The sequence below is a fragment of the Aplidium turbinatum genome, chromosome 3 (genome assembly GCF_918807975.1).
Source record: "Aplidium turbinatum chromosome 3, kaAplTurb1.1, whole genome shotgun sequence".
NCBI lineage: Eukaryota > Metazoa > Chordata > Ascidiacea > Aplousobranchia > Polyclinidae > Aplidium > Aplidium turbinatum.
The window spans coordinates 29,398,279-29,414,293 of NC_137474.1; the positions used below are offsets into that span (position 1 = coordinate 29,398,279).

Below are 16,015 nucleotides of genomic sequence, written 5' to 3' on the forward strand. Positions count from 1 at the left end.
AAAAGTTTTGTCCCTTTACAGTATATTATGTTCGATTTTTCGTCATGTTGATGAAAACAGTTTGTGCTGCATGGGATGGGGCAGCGCTAATCAAGAAAAAAAAATTATCGTTATCGGACATTATCGGCAATAATTTTATCGTTTATCGTTATCGCTTAACTTTTTTTTGATTCATCGTTTATCGTTATCGCTTTAGGCATTTTTCGTTTATCGATTATCGTTATCGCTTAACTGAAAAATGAGTTATCGCGCCCAACACTGACGGTTACCAACAAGTGGCCTATGTGTTTGTCTACTACCTGAGAACTACAATTTTGGTAAAAAGGTCACTTTCTTCAACCACAGACATATACAACCAAGCAACCACACGGCATTTAACATAATCGATTAAACTTGAACAAAACTATAAGCTACAAACGTTTTCGGCCATACACACGTTAGCCCTTATCAAGTAACAAAAAATAACTGCTTATCGTATCTACAATGAAAATGAATAACTGATCTAAACACTGAATTGAAAAACGAAACGCAAAATAAAACGGCAGAACATAGGAGAAAGGCACATCACATGGCGTTTAAATTACACCAGGTTTTTTATGTTTGGTTGTATATGTCTGTACCTGAGAACTAGTTGCAGATCGCTCTTTCCAGTCTGTTGACCTGAACCACTTGCTTAAACTGTGACCTATCTAAACCTTAGCCCATTGACAACTAAGTAGGAAAACAGTATATTATACAAGCAGAACACTATGAGTCACAAACAAACAATGAAAGAGACAATTACAAAAAAGTGCAAGATCTTACCTTAGCAGTAGACGAAACCGAAAAGAAATATTAATCAAAGGGAAGGGACAAACATCGCATGTCCGAAATCGCTCATGCCTGACATTACAGTATTTAAACATAATTTGAGAAGGGGCGAGTTCGTAACAGTGATTGCAGAATTAGTGCTCACATTTTGGACATTTAGTTTTTTAAAACTAACGTACCTGTAGGCCTATCTTAAGTTTACATAAACACTCGAACAAAGTGCTTAAAATCTGTTTACAAATTTACATTCCAGTTTGCATTGTGTTAATGTTTTTGCATGATAGCTTTGGTGCGTGGTGCCATTGCTCTTGTTGGCCTATTTCCTTAATTCAGCTGCGTGTTGATTACACTGATGTTTTCCGTATGACGGGCAACGTAACTTAGGCCACCGCTTCAAATGACAGCTAGTACTATTCAAGTAACTTAGAGCAAATCTTTTTGAGTTTTCATGTAGGCTAGCACTTCTCAAATGTTTTAAACTATTTTTTTCATCGATACAAGTTTTCAAAAGATTGCATAAAATCAATCGTCATCGTGTCAGCCTTTTGGGCCAAGGATTTTACCACCCCAGATTCACGATGTTCTCAAACTAACTTGAAAAGGTACTAGAAACCATGCTGGTTTTTGGTTTCATTATCCAGGGCGCGAAGATCTTTCACTTCGTTATGTGAGTTGAAGATGGTGCAATCGTTGATGATGTGATCTGCAGTCTGTTCCTCATCATCACATCCACAAGAGGCCATTTAATTGACCAATTATAAAATGAATGGTGTTTGTGAACTTTCACTAATTCAAAATTGTCCAACCTGCCAGAAAACGTAGCCTACCCAATACCCATAGACATCGCATAACATTATTCATCTAACGTATCTCATCAGTCATCGTTATACGATGTCTATGAGCCTACCGCACTATGTTAGTCTCTCAAAAGTTCTATTGTTTTCGTAAACGACACTCGTTTCAATACATGCTCGTTTCTTACCGCTAATGCATTGTTAAATTCATGACCATGTTAAAGCTTTTACCACACTAGCGCGCCGCACCGGTTAAGAAATGCCACTTTAGACTGTTTATAAGCATGCACGGTTATATTTTTTCTGTTTTGAAGTTTTTTTTATCTCATGGGGCCATGGCTATGTTCATTGATTGAACATCTATTATAATAGAGAAATTAGATTGGGATGGACGACAGGTGACTTCTCGTGCCCCATCCTGTGAGTAACACCTACTTTCAAGCAGACGAAAAACGAAACTTATTGTCAATCAAGACCCTCCACCTGGATGACACAGCTACAAGAGGTAGCCTAATGGACAAGTTCAGACGCTCCACCTTTGGTGTAGTAGAAGGTTATTCTTGGGGGATGCGAAACAAACGTTGCCAAAATAGCCTGTAATAAATGTGCCCAAAAAATTTTTGCAATCAACCATGCTCCACCGCAAAGCTTGTCACCATTTTTTTGCACCTGCTGAGGGTCTTGACTGTTGATTTTGATAAACATTAAATGTGAAATTAAACACCAGGAAGTGACCTAAAAAGTAACTAATTTTTTTTGCCCAAAATTCAAACTAGCCTATAACTTATGAGTTTTGAGAGTTACCATACAACAAAACTAGGTTGCAGTAAAATGTATCCCACAATATTCTGACTAACTGTGCCCAAATTTTCCTCGCAACAATAACTGGCTAGTTTTTCTGCCCAAATGTCGTTCCGCGCTATAAAAGTTTCGGGAGGTACACAAAACTAGGTTGCAACAAATATGTGTTCCAGGCTGTTCTGACTAACTGTGCTCAAACTTTCTTCACAACCATTTTGCCTAATATTTTTTTGCCCAAAGTTCACGCTATATGACCTTTGAGGGTTCCCATATTCCATATACAAAACTAGGTTGCAACAAAATGTATCCCACACTGTTCTAACAAATTTTCTTTGCAACAATAACGGACAAATTTTTTTTGCTCAAAGTTGATTCTATAAGAAGTTCGAAGGTCACACAAAATTAGGTTGCAACAAATATGTGTTCTGTGCTATTCTAATTGACCCCAATCTTTTTTCGCAACAATTTTGGTTAATTTTCTTTGATTAAAGTTCATACTTGAGTTATGTCGTCACTCAAAGATATGAGACATGCAAATATTTTATCCAAATTGTTGAATTTCTTGTCAATCAATGCTTTTTTTAAAACATAAAATGCAGTTTTAATTAGTTTTATAAAGCAAGAAGCTGAAAAGAAATACAATTTTAATACATCAAAAAAATATCTAAAAATGTTCTCAATTTGTTTTTCAATTTTACTTGACTTATCTACAAATCAAACTTTTATGGGTGCGACTGAACCCCCAGCTCTTACACTTATGCGCTCCACCAACCTGATGCTCAACATAGAAGGTTAAACAAAAAGCAAGATCAAAGTTGTAGAGCAGCTTGCCCATAGTCTAGGCACTTGTCATCCTCCTCTAAGAGACACACTGTACGGTACCTCTGCAGATGGGCTAGCTATTCCCAACTACACTCTAGCCAGGTCTACCTTAAGCAGAAAGCACGGCATTGCCACGTTTGTGCATGAGAGCCTGAGAAGTGGACCTTTGTCGATTAATCTTCAACTGATGCCGAGATTGAGTGGATGCGCATTGGTATTGCAGACCACAACAGCGCCAATATCTACAAGCCCAGCCTTCGCGAATGTCACTATCATCTCTTCTAACATCCCCCTTTCCCAGTCTTTACGCTGGCTATTTCAACTGCCAGCACATCGACTAGGGTTACACCAACACAAGCAGCGACGGAAAATCGCTGGCGGACGCTCCGGTAGCTACGTCCCTGAGTGAAATCAAATGTACTATGTATAATATAAAATTTAATATTTATCACGTCACAAAGCCATTTTTTTTTTTTTTTTTAATAATGCTTTTATTTGCGCCCATTGCGATAACATACAGTACACTGCGATACAACAGACGACAGGAAGCAGCGAAGTGACATATAGTCTTCGAGTCAGCTGCTTCCCTTATTTTGGCTCGCCTTTAAGTGTCTTTCGCCGAGACACAGCCGCGTGCTCTGGAGCGGTGTCGAACCCACGTCCTTTCGAACGTCGCGCAGACGTTCTCACCACTCGGCTACGCAGCCGGTTGCAACAACATTAGCAATCACCATTAACATTTAAACCATTTTCTGGGCAAAACCTTTCTACCACTGAAGTTGATGTATTCTGAAGTTGGCTTGTGACAGTGATTGGCACATAATTGAAGATTGACATCATTCTTGAGCAAACATTTTGAACATAAGTCACATTTTGAAAAGTTAATGTCGAAATCCATTTCGTCCAGATTGCGCTAGAATCACGAACAGTGGTGAAAGGGTGGTTTAAAATAATTTTATTTAAACGTTTGTTTATTGAAACGTTTATCGCTGTTTCTTTTACTAATCTTCTTTGTTCGAGACTACGTATTTTAAAATCTTGGATAAGAGTGTCGGCTTGAGAGTCCGAAGTACTAGGAGAAATGCTTCCCTACAAATACAAAATAACTGTATTTAATATCACTAGGCTAAGAAAAAAGCAGAGTCTAGGGAGAGTCTATTATATCATGTAACGGTGTAGCAACTGAAAAACTATCTGAATTTGTTGACTTTCATCTCTCAAAGTTTATGAACAGATCTTTCATTTCTTCCCACATTAAAGACACCACAGACTTTCTTTCGTATTTAAATCAAATCAAATCTATACCTACAGGATCATTGCTTGTCACACTTGATGTTATATCTTTGTACACAAACATTCCGCATGAAGATGGTATCAATGCATTAGACCAAATGTTACACAGCACAAATGTTAACAACGATTTCATTACATTATTAAAAGAATCTGTTAATTGCATTTTAAAAAACAATTACTTCACCTTCGATTCTAAAAACTACTTACAACTTCAAGGCACAGCCATGGGCACTAAAATGGCTCCGAAATATGCTAACATTTTCATGGCAAACTTTGAAAACCAGCTACTTCAATCTACAAAACACAAGCCACTCTGTTACTTAAGATACATTGATGACATCTTTATCATTTGGACAACGGGAGAACAATCACTTTTAGACTTCTTTAATTTTGCCAATTCACTTCACCCCACTATTCGCTTCACATTAAACTACTCTTCAAATGAAATAAACTTTCTAGACACAACTGTACACATTATTAATAACAAAATTGAAACAGAACTTTATTGTAAACCCACAGATGCACATCAATACCTTTTACCCACCTCATGCCATCCATCTCACGTCACTAAAAATATTCCATACAGTTTAGCACTACGCCTTCGCAGAATATGCTCGACAACTCAATTTTTTGATAAACACACCCAAATTTTAAGCATTCATCTCAAAACACGAAATTACAAAACTAAAATCATAACTGATGCCATTAATAAAGCTAAAGCAATGAATCGTGTAAGTCTTCTTGAGCAACAAAGTCTAATAAAAACCACTAACTCTAAACGTAAACCATTCGTCACCACATATCATCCCTCACTTCCTAACATCAAAAAAGTATTTTTTAATGTTCCTTCCTGCTTACAAAAGATGCCCTACTCTTCGTGATCTTCTAGTCAAAACTAACCTTAAACTTTTACATTCCACCTTGACCCCACCTGGTTTCACCCATTGTAACAGAAAAAGTTGTTCCACTTGTGCTCATTCTAATCCTTGCGAAAACTTTTCCAGCAGTGTTACAAATAAACAGTTTAATATTTTCCAGTCAGTTAACTGTGATTCTTCTAACATCATTTATTTAATTACTTGCCAAAAATGTTTCCAACAATACGTTGGAGAAACTGGACGCAAATTTAAAATCAGAATTAGTGAACACTTACGAGACATCAAGAACAATAAAAACACAGCTGTAGCTTCACATTTCAACAAACAAAATCATACCACTGTTGATTTTCACGCCATTGCCATTGATAAACTTAACAAAACGTGTGAATATAGAAAAATTAAAGAACAATTTTGGATTAAAACACTTCACTCACAAGAACCTACTGGGATAAACATTAGAGAATAAACAATCTTATCACTCTTTTACTGACGATCTTTTTACTAACTACTTTTTAGACCTTCTTGTTTTGTCTATTTTCCTAATTCTCTCGTTTTAGATGTTCTTTTCTTTCACTAATTGATTTAAACATTTCAATACGTTTTTTTCTTTACTACTCCCTTGTTCATTTTTAATTCATTTCTAATATAAAATTTTCATTATGACATCATTATTGAAATGCATTTTTACTTTTAACCTATCGTTTCTATGCCAATGTCATTGCATCTCAACATTCTTAGAATTTAGTTCTGTTTAAATTAGCGGTTCAGTTTGTTTGCATCTCAACATTCTTTGAATTAGCAGTTCAGTTTGTTTTTATTCCTTGCTATCACGATAATAAATAGTGTAGGCTATGTCATCGTTAGACGTCAGACAAGTCAGACAAATGGTAGGAGCTACAATACGTAGAAACTAGTTTTATAGTTAAAAGTTCTCTCCAATTACAATTTTAATAGATTTGAATTTTTACATGTTGATCATCATCTTATTATCTAGTGTATTGACCTAAAGTCTTATAGTTATGTATAATATTTGATCTTTTTTATTTTTTTACTATATTATCTACTTTTTTAACACTTTCATTAAATTTTATAACCATCTTAATAGTATATCATTCTTTATTATTGTTGCAGTTTATACTGATGAAGCCACACTTGTGTGGCGAAAGCTCTGTATTTAAATAAACCGATTCTTCTGATTTGGTGTGATATTGTTTACTTTATCTAGGGAGAGCGTTTGCAGTTACAACACAAATGTTAATTCAAAATATGAATTCTGTTACCGCCGCTGCTCGCCTATTTAATTTTTGTAAACAGTCTGGTAGATCAAACTTCAACCTGTTCCTATTATTTCTGACTTGACACCCACAATGTCTAAGATACCACGCTCAGTCAAATTTACCAAAGGAGATGAGTAATACAGACATACAGTACAATTGTGGCTCAAGCCTATGATGCAAACACTAAAAGAAATACTAATAGCCAACGTAGTATGGTTGATTGGAGTGATGAGGTTGATTACCAAATGTCTTTCTAACCTAACCAACCACTGCCTAGTAATTAAGAGGCAGCAAAATACGTCTACGCTCTAACAAGTCAATCTCAAAAAGACAGTTCTAAAGCGACCGCGAGATGACCTCACGGGATTAATTGATCGACATTCGATAAAGAATTTAACGGTTACAAATAACGATTGAATTTGAACGGTAATCGTCTATTTGTTGAGTAACAAATTTGTTTGTTTTTCTTTCCATCCATCTGATACGTAACAGTCTCCTGTAGCACCACATTTCAACACTTCCTTTGTGAAGTCACGTTTTTTTTAATGTTCAAATTTCACATCCATACGTGGCAATTGGGAAAACGAGAGTTTGCAGTAATTTTAACTTACCAATAGACCTCTGTTTTCCTCTGTTTCCACACCGTTGCAAGTGATGTCACAGCTGTTTTTGCCATTGTAATTGGCCTTCTAATTTCTGTGCTATCATCGTAAGTGTCTGTTTACGACACAGCTCAGATAGGAGAAACTACTTACATTTTCAACAGCATTTCCATCAATGTATAAGCTTGGACAAGTTTCATCTGTTTTACTTATTGCTATCACTTTTGTTTTTGTTTTACGAAACATTTTATGTATTAAAAAATCTTGCAGAACACCAGACGAATTGTTGTAATACTAATGATGCAACTAACTATAAAATAAACCACACAACAACAAATTTATTCATTTTCTATTTTTTCCAGTACGATATTTGGGGCTATTTGGATGAGCACAAAGTTGAATTAAGGGCAGGGATTGCAGAAAGACAAACGCGAAGCTCTTGGGATTTTCATTTTTGACCGGTGTTTCATGAAACACAAGTCAAACTAAACATTTCTTGAGGAATACCTGACGACTTTGCATGGAAAACTAGTGTTTTGCAGAACACCGGTTGAAAATTACTGATTGCTTTTCACTTCTTTCTGCGTGAACCCTGATGAGATTTCGATTCCCTGCAGCTAATTATGAACTTACGAAGCCGAGTGTCAAAGTCGGCAGCAACGTCTTTCCCTTGTGCTTCCTCTACCTCAGTGGTTCTCAAACTGTGGTACGCGTACCACTAGTGGTACACGAGAGCATTTTAAGTGGTACGCAAAGAGTTCGGCGGTTTTTTGTTGCATTTGGTCTACTTTATACAATTTGCCGCACTTTGCAGTAGCCAAAATCACTGCAAATACAGAACATGATGTCACAATTACTTCAACTGTGCAACAATTTCACGTTGATACTATTGCGTCACAAATGCACAATAAAGCAAATCATAAGTGTCTCGGTTCTGATCATAAGTGTCTCCTTTTCCACACACAGGTCCGCTGGCTTTCCCATGGAAATGTGACAATGAGGGTCTTTGAACTTAGGCATGAATTACTGACATTTTTTAAAGAAAAAAACCACGACTTTAAAGATGATTTGGAAATCGTTGAGTTTATCTCACGGCTGGCCTACTTGTCGGATATTTTCCAGGCTCTTAACTTTGTGAATCTTTTGTTTCAAAGCTTAAACAACAATATCACTATTTTTATTACAAAGCTGGAAGCATTCATTTATAAACTAGATATCTGGACTAAAAACGTGGAGAGCAAACAGTACGGAATGTTCAAACTCCTTACCGCTCTTCCAGTGGACCCCAGTCATAAATTATCTCAAGACATTGGTGATCACCTTAAGCTGCTCAGAACGGAATTAATGCATTACTTCCCAGATTTAGTAAGTTGCACCTACGCTGTCAATCCATTCTGCATCGATCCAGCTCTTCTACCCGTAGGAACGGGAGAACAAGAAGAGATAATTGATATTCAAGTTGACGAGACAGCAAAAGCAAAGCCGAAGGAATACTCTCCTATAGATTTCTGGCTAATCATGGGTTCCACTTACCCAACATTGGCCCGAAATGCTGTTCCTCAGTTACTCGTTTTCCCTTCTACATGGGAGTGTGAGCATTGAGCAAGGGTTCTCGGCCTTGATGGCTATTAAGTCCGAGAGCCGAAATCGTCTAATTGCGCCTGAACATGATTTCCGATGTGCTGTGAGTAAGGTTGTACTCCGGATAGACATGCTTGTGCAGAGGAAACAGTTGCATCAATCGCACTAAATTGTATTTTCTTGCTATTCATTGGTGTTACCGTATGGTATAGTAATACGGTAACTAATAAATACCAGCCAGGTGGTACGCAGTGTATTAAAAAACAAATGAGCGGTACGCGATTGGAAAAAGTTTGAAAAACACTGCTCTAGCTGCAGCTGGATACAACAATTTCCAGAAATGCAAAAGTTGAGTTTGTTCGATTCAACTTACTTACGGAAGCTGACGCTCTTGGTTATAAACTTCAACAAAAACCACTTAAGATCAAAACTGAGCCACTCTCGCATACGTGATGTTTTATGCTTGTCTATCTCTATCCTCAAAGGTTCGAACCAGACCTGACCTGGGTATTGAAGTCAATGCGTCAGTTTCATCCTTCACATCAACACAGCTGTATTTTATAATATTTCTGGATGTTTCACTTCGTAATAGAAAAGCAGATAAAACTTATCACATCCTGTGATGATATATAACTTGTATAACAAAATATTTCAACTTTATATTGCTTTGTTTTATGAAAATGGTATTAAATAACCCAATATTATTGTATAATGCACCTTTTTTGGTCAAAACAAGATGATCAGAGATTGTTGGCCCGAGAGCACTTTAGCATTATCAAATTTTGCTCCCCTTGGAAAAAGTTTGGACACCCCTGTTCTATGGCATCTTATGCAGACGAACATAGACAAGTAGAGTAGACAAAAGTGTCAATTGAGTAACCGTAGGCCTATTCCATGGTCAAGTGTACCTTTCCAGAGTCACGTGATTGATTGTCACCTGGGAAACAGTTGTATAACAAAACAAAAAACATCGTCCACTATGATAGCTCAGTTGGTTAAGCGAGTATATTTAACAACAGAAACTGCAAATTCAAGAGGCGCTTGCTCGAGTGACAGGATGTGCACTTGAGCAATGCATTTCAAGAACTGCTCTACATTGAGCGGCGTCAACTAGATGGAATAGTAGCCTATAATTGTTCACAGATAACATATCAACAAGCGGAAACTTCACTCTGTCAATCTAGGTGACCGTGCCTGCGTCAGTGGTTCAAAACAGTGGCGTAGCTAGGGAATGTGCCGCCCGGGGCGGATTCAGATTTTGCAGCCCCTTCAAGAAAAAGCATGTGAAAATGAAATGCGTTTTTTTATCAGCACTGCAATACGCAACGTGCTTTATTCAATTTGCGGTGTAAAGTCAAATGGTAACCTTTTACAAGGCTACCCAAATTTGAAGAGCATGTTTCCGCCTCTGCTTAATAAAGGCTAGTAAGAATTTTGTAACGTAATAAAAACATAACGGCAGAAAAATTCATTTAATTCATTTCTACTAGACTGTTAGTCCAGTCAAAATGCGGTTTGACCCTGAACAAATTCCAAGAAAGCGTTTTATGATTTTTTTATTACTATTATATGTGGGGAACAACATACTAAAAGTTTACCAAAAATTGATTACCACAAAGGTTCTAACTATGACGTCACAAGACGATGACAGCCATCGCACTAAAAATAACCAATATTTCCTTATTTCAAAGCTGTAGGTTGCAGAAGAGTTTGCATTTTTTATACTATATATTTTGATTTAACAATTTTTATACAACGTTTTATACTAACTACATGGACAGGCGAGGCCATGACGTCATCAATGACGTCATGACATACATGTACATTTCTAAAAATTATAGAATACACGTGTAGTGCATTTTAATAGTCACTATTTTTATCAGCAGACACTGCTTCCTCACTCATATTGTCACAATGTCCTTCTTGACATGGTCCACATACCCGTGAACAGATAAGTCGGTATCTTTTGCAAGTGCACCGAACTGTACTACAACCACGAGAACAATTACAGTGAATTATTTTCAGAAGTGTTTCTGGCGCAGGTGAAGTATCTATCATCACTGGAACTAGACTGTTGTTCTGCAATTTCCATCCCCATTCAGTAGTGTCCATGGCCTCACCATTGTCCATCCAAAGCATTACTTGGAGGTAACTCCGAAGGGCATGATACTTCGTTGCAGAGGAGGTTGGTGGCAGTCGTTCAGGTGTAACAAAGCCTTTGGCTGAACCAACTTTTTGGCAGAGACTAGAATACCTCATTGCAGACAGATTGTCTCCAGGTTTGCCCCCGAACAATGCCACCATCGTTCTACACCCAGCGTCTTCAATTTCAGCTATGTTTTTCTTAGGTGTGGAAAACATCGTAGCACAGCTATTTAAGACAGAGTCTCCCTTCAAAACCTTGTGTAGAGCGATTTTTTTTCCGATTCTAAAAACCGCGAAAGTGGTATCGCATTCCGTGAATGCATGCAGAAACAGAAGAGAAGACTGCTGCAGACATCGTTTCCAAGCAACTTCTTCATAACCTTAATGTCGTATACTGTTGCAGGACTCCCTTTATCCGAGTAGAAATAAAGCTTGTTGCTATTGCTGGTTGACGCGTGATGAAGTAACAACACTAATAGATCTGTATCTTCGCCAATGAGACTAGTACTTTTTTTGGATGACATTGACACTGCTGCCTTAACAATCTCCACATCTGCATCCCCTTCTGATTGTATTACGTGACAACCTCTGTCCTTCATGCGTTGTGAAATAAGATTGATAAGAGACTGTTTGTTCTCCACATTCGAAAGGAAATCCTCCTTTTTCCCGACAAATTTCGTTCCTTCAGCAATGTTCACTTTGTTACTTGTTCGATTTTTGCGCCGTCTCTGATGGGTAATGTCGTTAGTGTTTGGTCCTCCAATGTAACCATCAAATACTATCGTAGCCTTACCATATTGCTTTACTGTGAAAGATGCATAATCGTCAGCGATTGAACAATATGTCTTTCCTTCTGACCACTTCAGTCGATGGAGAAGAGAACTTCCGTCAAGAACATTATGTTCCACTTCTGGTACATCCTTGAGTACTGCGTCATCTGAACTCTGTTCTTTTATAGCAGCCATCAGTTGTGCTTTGTTTGGTTTGCGTAAAAGATGTTTTGCCTCAAAGAGGGATGGTGGGTATGGTGAAAGTTCATAGGCCATCACCTCATCAAGGGAAAGATGAGCAGTTTGAGACACCACAAGAAACCTTTGGAACAAAGAGCGGGGTCTATTGTTTTGTCCATAGCAACGTCAATTGCCACACTAGATGCCAGGGTCTTGGCTTTCATAGACCACTTGTACTTAACTGAAAACAGTGATTGACCCTCCATTGTTGCCACTATTTCTCTGCCAATGGTAAACAGGTTATGGACATTCACATCCTTATTTGCATTGACCCCAGTGATAATGTTGCGAAGAGACACTTCATCAGAAAAAGGTGAAAAGGTCTCGAGTTTATCTGCAATTTTCTCCAGGTCTTCACGATCTCGTCTTGTCCTTGACGTTCTTGCCTCCTTGTGTTGTTCATTAGTGACAAAGCTCTGCCGAGTGAAACCCCGCATTGTATCACTGTAGGAAGAGGATACTGGCACAGACAGAGTCCACAAGGCCCTCTGATGTTCGGACATTCCACTTCCTCTGGTGAGTCCTCCTACAGTTTTTAGGGAGGGCATCAGAGTTTGCTCGATGACTAGGTCGCAACCCAAGCCTGCCGAGTACTGATCAGTACGCCTTACAACATGCAAGCCATTCATAAATCTATGGAACACTAATGGCATATCATCTTCCAGAGTGGTCATTGACTGGAGGTTAAGGTAGGCGGACTTCACATAGTTCTCATGCCCAGCAGCTGCAAAAATGGGCAAACATTCGGCTACAGCATGAAGGTGCATCAGCCAGGATCCTTGTCACAATCAATCTGCAAGGCCTCGCGTTGGGCTGCTTTGCGTCTTGACAGAATGTGCTGTTTTCATTATGGAATTTTGAGCGATGTGTTATTATCGGGTATTGACCTGAAGTAACCTTTGAATGAGAAGTCTGTATTATGTAACGCATTTCCAGAATCGTCAGTAAGCATGCAAATCTGGAATGTTTTGTTGTTTGTCATAATTTCTGAGCGTCGTTTGTCATGACGTCATAAGGATGTTTACCAATGGATCTCTGATTGCGAAATCTGTATTATGTAAGAGTCTCCTCCCCTACGTGACCTTCTTTAGACTTCTGAAAGCTTCTGCTTGTTGACATTTATTACAACTTGACAGAACAATGTGACATTACGTAACCTTCTCGATGTTACTAGATCGAAACAACCTTCTATAAAAAATAGTGGTGTAATTTGCGCAATGAAATTATGATGATTATTATGAGTTGATTATGAGAGTTGTGTTATGAGTTGTGGATTGGTAGTTGGTGCAGAAATTATTGTTGATTGAGAGTTGAAGAAATCGAATACAAGTAGATGAGAATTGGTGCTGATATAAATTGTGATCGAAATTAGAGTTATTTGAGAAGCCGTTCGTTAAAGTCCTTCAAGAAGTTAGATTATCATTTCACTAGTAGAACCATTGGATATTTAATTGACTGCTTTTCGGTTATAACCCATTAAACTACGTCATTGAACCTTTCCAAGTCTTTTTCCTGGTAAGAGATAGAAAGAAATCGTGACAATCCTGTACGATCGGCCTCGATAAGCTCCTTTGCAATTCCTACTATCCTTTGGTAATTCAGCCATACTTTACTGGTGCGAGAGTGAGCGGATAATCCATTTCTTTTGGTGGACAAGAGGTGGACAATTTCACTAAGGCAGGTAGAAGTGATGACCGAATTCAAGTCACTGTCCCCTGTCAGTGTCCGAGCATACAACTGCTCAAGTTCTTGGAACAGGTCTGCAAAACCGGGATGGTTGCAAAGTACTTTGTCTGCAACTTGCTGTTAAGACACTGATCAAGGATGAGATGGCCACGAACTGCACGCTGAACTGCCTTTCCAGTCATGATGGGTTGCACAGCATTGTCACCGTAAATTGTTCCCAAGATCTCTTTGATTCCACTCCCATCCAACAACGTTCCTATGGCACCCGTAAGATTCATCAATGTGTGGAAGCTCCCGAGCATCAGGACAACATCTTGAACCGGGCTGTCTTCAGGCACCTCGTGTTTGATTTTTGACGCTTTCCAGTAGAGTGGCTGATCGAATGTAACAACTGCAGCGGAGCGGTGTTTATCAGCAAGTTTGCACAGATACTCAAGAGTGGAGAAGATGCATGACTTGTCTCCAGAATACATGTCAATGATGGGCAGGAAGATTACCGAAGACGACCCCGGATGATCACAGTCTTTATGTAGCATGTGCATCAATCCATTCCAGCTCGGTGCAGGCTGTCTGAAGCGGAAAGACATCTCCCACAATACATCAACCCGATGGTCAATGGCGTCGAGAAATGGCAAGGGTTTGAATGTTATGTTTCGGCGAGTGTGTTTTGCGAAACGGTATTCCCTTACATCAACTCTGCTTTGTTCAATTATCTCCAAGTCCGCAGTCTTCCGTCTGAGAACAGTGCGACTGACCTTCCTTCCTGGAGTAACAGTAGCTACCATCCCCATGCCGTGGAAAGTCCCCTTCCCATCTAACGTGATGATATTATGATCGACGTTGTCCGCAGCGAACAGCAGTGCCATATCCAGTCTGTCTATGGCACCACCGAGTACATCCTGGCCAACAGAAGCGGCAGTGTTTTCCTCGAATCGCTGAACTTCCGAATATGATGAACAATATCCCATGGCTGAGAGAGTGTCTACAAGAAATCGAGACCTGAAATGATAATGCAGCTGGATTGCTAACCCAAACTGCAATGGAGCTACTACAGCCCTGGGACGTACTGCCTGAACAACTGATTGTCCAATGCTTGCGACCTTCCTGTGAATGTCCTTTCCAACGAAGAGGTTTTCAAGCAAGCAACGCAAACTCAGGGGGGAGATAATTTAAGGCAGACTCACATTCAAGCGAAGAAGTCTTCGGATATTCATCGGTTGAAAATGGGATCTTAGACTTGATATCGCTCTTGATGAGTTTCGCCGCAGTCTCTATGATGGCTCTCTGCTGGGCTTCTTCATTCTTTTCCTTAATACTGAAATAGTGCCTCAGGATTGTTCTTGTCTTTTCACGGAACGTTACAATGTTAGGCAACCCTTCACACTCTGCTATAAATAGCGAATCGCCATACTTCTCCTCCAGCTTATACCTCAGCGATTTATTACTATAGGTAGCACTGTCTCCTTCTACAAGATACTCCGTCATTTTCTTTGCAAGATCTGTGACAGTCAGTTGCTCTTCATCGTTGTCCTCGAGAAAGGCACACATTCTCAAGAACGCTTGCTCTTGGTCCATGTTCATCGGCCTCCCTACCTTCTGCGGTTTCTTTGTAGTCTTCTTCTTCATCGTGTGTCACACGGCCGTAGCCCAGAGCATCACGCAGGCTCTTGCTCTATCGTTGAACTCGGCCAAATCCTGTGCAGAGCACCTTGCTTTTAGGTCAGGGCATTCGAGTAGATGTTGCATCGTTTGCTCCTGTCCGCATTTGCAACTTGTGCTCCCCATGGAATACCCCCAGTGTCTCATCAAGGTTTTACACCTGCCAATACCAGTTCTTAAGCGGTTGAGGCATCGCCAATACTTCCACGGTTCACGTTTTCCGGGAGGAAGGCTCTCCATGGGTGTGAGCTCCATATTGGCCAATGTCGGTCCGGCTGCCAGTCTCTCCTGCCTGTCTCTCCTTCTTTGTAGTAGATCCACCACCATGACGCATAGGAATTCCGTAATTTGTCCGAAAGTTAATGTCACATGAACGATGATACAGACAGTGTGCATGTAAGTCCTTCTCAAAGTACGCGATTATCCCTTGAATGGTGATTGCCCAGTCATCATTACGCTGTTTGCAATGTGACAAGATGGACCTTACAAATCCATCCGTTTTAACAAAGCTATAGTTATCGAAATTAGCACTAGACCTTGTCTTCACCACTTCATGTCCACAGAAGAAACACTGCGTCGTGCTATCATAGGATCCAGTAGACACCCGTGTACCTCTCTTGAACCATGAACGGAGGTAGCTTTCTTATCCAAGTCTAT

At 39.3% G+C, this 16,015-nt stretch overlaps 1 protein-coding gene and 1 pseudogene across 2 annotated transcripts in view; one reads left to right on the plus strand and one right to left on the minus strand.

Annotated features, from left to right (window-relative positions):
- The first annotated feature begins 8,517 nt into the window (after positions 1-8,517).
- Positions 8,518-9,027, plus strand: LOC145766445 (zinc finger BED domain-containing protein 5-like; annotated as a pseudogene).
- A 121-nt stretch (positions 9,028-9,148) lies between these two features.
- Positions 9,149-16,015, minus strand: part of LOC145766444 (carbohydrate sulfotransferase 3-like) — a 76,972-nt gene continuing 70,105 nt past the window's right edge. Inside the window, exon 6 of one of the 2 annotated variants that reach the window (XM_082578159.1) lies at positions 9,149-9,795. In XM_082578159.1, coding sequence (XP_082434285.1) covers positions 9,757-9,795 — 39 coding nt within the window. In that variant the 3' untranslated portion in view covers positions 9,149-9,756. Of the gene's footprint in view, positions 10,126-16,015 lie in introns of both variants that reach the window. The other variant, XM_082578158.1, reaches the window with a different exon arrangement.